This window comes from Hipposideros armiger, unplaced genomic scaffold (genome assembly GCF_001890085.2).
Source record: "Hipposideros armiger isolate ML-2016 unplaced genomic scaffold, ASM189008v1 scaffold_83, whole genome shotgun sequence".
NCBI classification, from domain to species: domain Eukaryota; kingdom Metazoa; phylum Chordata; class Mammalia; order Chiroptera; family Hipposideridae; genus Hipposideros; species Hipposideros armiger.
The window spans coordinates 793,266-798,470 of NW_017731433.1; the positions used below are offsets into that span (position 1 = coordinate 793,266).

Here is a 5,205-nt window from a genome sequence, read left to right on the forward strand (position 1 = left end):
GCGCGCGCGCGCGCGGTGTATGTCTAAATAGCACATATTATTACATATCTAATGACTCTCTACTCTGAAATAAAAGGAATTACTTAACACTCCTTTTTTCCCTTTATCTCCCATTCCTCTCAATATGAACATTTTATTTTTTAGTCTTATTGGCTATTATAATTTAAAACAGTATGCTTACAAATTAATGCACTATAAATTTAAGACATTATCTCTCAACTCACCAATATGTGCAACGAGCACCTTAGGGTCTTCAAGGGTTTGTGTAAGCAATGTGCTCAGAATTAAGTTAACATTTCAGGTGGTTCTCACCATGGTTACAGGTGCTGTGACTTCTCTAAGGCAGCCTAATTCTGCATTAACTAATTAAGCCACTCCATCACGCCTTTCACTTAACTTGAGGCCCTAACCAGGGAAAACTCTAGATCTTATTCCCACGAACAAATAACCAAATGAGATATCTACCATCCTATCTTCAAAGATAGGATGGTTTAAGCTAAGATTGGGATTTTTCATACTTTTGATTCAAGGTTGCAATGTGACAATATCAAATCATAATTCAATTATATTGACAATCCCTCCCTCATTTGTTCACATATTTCATGGAACACAGTAGATATATGGTACACAGTATATATGTATATATATATTATTTTGTTGAAGATTGTAGCTCACCTGATTACTATGTCTTTATCCAGATTAATTAGTGAAAAGATTAAGTAGGACATGTCCAAGAATATAGCACTCCCATAAAAAACTTGCCTCATTTCTACATGGTTATTCACCTAATTGCAGATCTTATATAATCTACAATGCAATTTTATGAGACTTTTTCAAATGTCTTGCAGAAATAATTATACTTTATATATAGGGTAACCTTTCCATCTACCAAAAAACTTAAACTGACCTAGTCAACCCCTACCAGATAAACAGCATTACCAATCTCTCTAAGCCCCAAAATATATATTTATAAAGTAAATTGGGTTTTCTTGGCAGGGATTTATTACATAACTCATTCTGGTTCTTAATCATTACTAGATTATTTTTATTTAAAATATTCTGGAAACTCTCCAGAAAATGTTTATTCTCAGGAATACAAGAACCAAAACTTGAAAGTAGATTTCAGTGTGTTCAAAGTATAAATAGAATTAATACATTGATATTTTGAATGTTAAAGCCTGCTAATTTTATCTGCTAATAATCAAAGCAACGGCATTGATAAACTGCATACAATGTTCCAGCATTCTCCTAGAAATCATGTCATAGTATGTGACCTGACACAAGTTTTACAATTTTCCCTATATGACTATATTCGATTCCAGTGATTCTTAATCTTGACATTAGAAACACCTATGATGCTTTAGAAATTGCCTATGCTTAGACCCTTTTCCCAGGGCAATTAAATTGGAATCTCTGAAGACAAGGCATATATATACATATATAAATAAAAGTGGCAAAAAAATATATATATATATAATATATACACACACACACGACTTGTATTCATCTTTTGTTATTGATACATATTGAGTATTACAATTTCAATACAGTTTTCTCCTTTCTTAAACTATGTATACATTTTTTGGCACTCTCTGGAGACTCTCTCTCTCTCTCTCTCTCTCTCTCTCNTTTTTAAATTATTTATACTATTAACAGCAAAAATAAGTAGAAATACAAGTACTCAATCATACAGTGATTCTTCCTACATCATATACCATATGTGCCTATTCTAGTGTTGCCTATAACTTACATATATTTGTGTTAAGTTGGCTTTATCGTCATGTCCCAGATGGAAGATTCCAGATCTTCTTTGTGTCCCATTTCCTGAATTTCTCAGTGAATATTGCTCATCTTATGGCCAGGCAATATGGGATCTTAACATCTACGCAGAAACCTAGCTTTTTAACTTTGCAGATCTCAATTAGCAAAATGTTTTCCTGGAAACAAATGCATCTCTCAGTGGCCACCAGGGAGCCAAATTAACTGGTTGCCTTCATAAAGTTCAGTAAAACATTTACGGGGGAATGTTTCCCACAGATGGAATTCAAAATGGATTGTTTTGTAAAGGATTTTTGTCTCCCAGAATAACCAGAAAACAGGATGTTTGAAGTAGTGACATGACACACTACTCATTACTAACAAAGAGCTTTCCACCCCTTGCACCAAATCTGAACTACTCATTTCTGTGGGACTGCAGACGTTTTTGCACAAGGGAAGGCAAGAATGGGTTGGGGTTATTGTTTAATTGGCTGCAAGCTGGGTACTGGCGATATGCTTTGCCACTGTGCCGTTACCGTCAGGCCTGAGGTGATCACTGCAGCAGGCTGACCTCCCCTGGTACATATTCCCTGCAGGAGACCCCCCACTAGCCCTCTCTGTCCTCTAAGAAGGCCTGTGATCCACGCATCTCTGCTCCAGAGGAGCTGTGTATCTTCATTGACATGCAGGTAGCGCTCCCATAAGCAAAGGCTGCAGAGTGTCATTAAAGTGGTGGGGAGACAAACAACACTCGTGCTGCATACCAAGTGGCACCACATTTAACTGAATCATTTTATTATCAGTACATTCCGGGCTGGCACTGTGAGCCACTGGTGTAAAATGTGCTGGCAAAACAGATCTCTGCTAATTACATTTCATGCATATTTCAGAATTTTCTGCAGGGATACAGGAAGATGGTGTTCATAAAAGAAAATGTTACAACCAGGTTGACTTGCATTTGGCATCCCGAACTAGCAGGTAACAAAGATAAGTTCAATTACATTACATTGCTGCGTTTGTTTTGGCTGAAATATTGCAATTCCTTGTAACTCTATCAGTGTTGCTGTGGTCACTGGCTGAAAATGAAATCATGCTTCAAATTCACCTAAACACACATTATTTCAAAAAAGCACATGACTATTAAATCATTTCTTTCCCTTGTTTCTTTTTCTATAGATGTCCTCAGTGACCTCACATGGAATTAAGAAAATGAGCCTCTGGATATGGGGACGTGTTGAGAGAGTGACAGAAAAGCATCATTACCTGTTTCAAGAGTGAGCTGTAAAGAACGCAAGTGACTGCGTTCTTGTGACTCTTCACCCTCTTACTGGCTTCCCTTTTCATTGCCAACAATGCTAGCTGGTGATTAAACGAGATGAAAAGTCGACCATGGGCTTCATCAAAGTGGAAGAGGCACCTGAAGTTCTGACTTTTGGGGAAAGAGCATGCTATCCTCTGGATGGACAGCTGGTGCTGAATATCCCAGAGTCTCAAAACCTGGATGGAAAGAGATAAAGTCATATGAATACGTCAAGATTGGTTCTAATTTTTTAGCCAAAGTTTTTTTTTACCTCATCCTCGACCCCAGGCAGACAGTTGTTTCCTCCATGTTGCTATAATTGTTCACATTTCTGTCATAGCACATTTATTTTGTATGTCCCTTATCCATCTAAATACCTCATCAATTACAATCTCTAGCGAAGGAATTGTGTTTTGTCTCTTCCCTGGAAAAGTGCCTGGCAATTAGTAGGTACCTGTGGTAGGCAGACTTAAGGTCCCCAAACATGTCCATGCCCAATCCCTGGAATGTGTCACTACGTTATCTTATATGCCAAATGAGATTTTGCAAGTGTGACAAATTAAGGACTTTGAGATGGAGAGATTATCCTGATGACTTGGGTGAGTACAATGTAATCACGAGGGAGATCAGAATGATGGGATGTAGAAAGGACTCTACCTACTGTTGCTGACTTTGAAGATAGAGGAAGGGGGTCTCGAGGCAAGGAAGACGGAAAAGGCAGAGAAACAGATTTTCCAGAATCCTCCAGAAAGGAGGACAGCCCAGCTAACACCTTGATTTTAGTCCAGTGAGACCAATGCCAAAATTCTAACCTACAGAATACAAAATAATTTTTTATTGTTTCAAGTCAAGTTTGGCAATTTTTCACAGCAGCAATAGGAAACTAATACAGCGTGACTCTCTCTCTCTCTCTCTCTCTCTCTCTCTCTCTCTCTCGCTCTCTCTCTCTCTCCCCTCCTTTTCTCCCCACTTCCTTTTCCTTCTCTTTGTCCCTCTCCCAGATATATACATACATATATATATATATATATATATAAAAATGTGTGTGTGTATATACACAAATATATATGTATATATATTTGGCATATACATACATACATATATATGCCAAAAAATGTATACACATTTTAAGAAAGCAAAAAACTCTATTAAAATTATAATAGTCAATTTACAATTCCAATAACAAAAGATGAATACAAATCAGGTTTGACTTCTGCAATTACAAGATGTGCTCAAAGTGGTTACCATCAGTGTAATTTTAATACAGTCTTTTCCTTTCTTAAAATATGTATACATTTTTTCTGGCACACTCTGTGTGTATGTGTGTGTGTGTGTGTAGAAAAAGAGAGAGAGAGAGAGAGAGAGAGAGAGAGAGAGAGAGAGAGACTTGGTATTAAATGAAATCAAGTTCAAGTAAACCACAGATATTAGATTCTTATTCAAACATAGACAACCAAGACACAAAAATGACATGCAGACAGAATAAGACAAACAGAGAAAAAACAGAAAAGGCAACTTTGCGGGTGCAAGTGTAGCTGCTGTGTACGTGGTGCAGAATTAACACAGGCCTGTGAAGGAAATAGAGTAAAAATGAAGATGTGAAAAATCCTTCCAAAAGAGGCTAGCAGGCACGCTCTGGGGCCAGACTTCTTGGGTTCTAACCTCGGCTCTGTCCCTTACTTAATGGTGACCTCCAGCAAATTGTGTCTCTGAGTTCATGATGTGGTACCTTCCTCAAACAACACTGTGAAGATTAAATGAGAGCTCATGTCAAGCAATTAGCATGATGACCAGCACGCAATGTGTTCAATAACTGCTCTTTTATTATTAAATTTATTTTCTATTTTTCATTGTGTAAATATTAGAATCTAAGAATGGAGAAGGTGCTTTTAAATAAACTAGGCTATGTTATCCAATGTGAGAATCATTTCTAAATTATCTATTAAAAAAAGGACTCTGACAAATATCATATGATCTCACTTATATGTGGATTCTAAAAAACTGAATAAATGAGAAATGTAAACAGAAATAGTCTCAGAGACACAGAGGAAAAACTGAGGGTTGCTAGTTGGGAGGAGGTGGGGATGAAGGAGAAGGGGAAGGGATGAGACAATACAAATTGGTAACTACGATATGGCCTCAGGGAT

General features: G+C 37.2%; 1 protein-coding gene across 1 annotated transcript in view; it reads right to left on the reverse strand.

Moving 5' to 3' along the window:
- Window positions 1-5,205, reverse strand: part of WDR49 (WD repeat domain 49) — a 134,848-nt gene that overhangs the window by 75,281 nt on the left and 54,362 nt on the right. Inside the window, exon 8 of the mRNA XM_019643912.1 lies at window positions 3,022-3,255. Within this exon, the coding sequence (XP_019499457.1) occupies window positions 3,022-3,255 (234 nt within the window). The remainder of the gene's footprint in view (window positions 1-3,021; window positions 3,256-5,205) is intronic.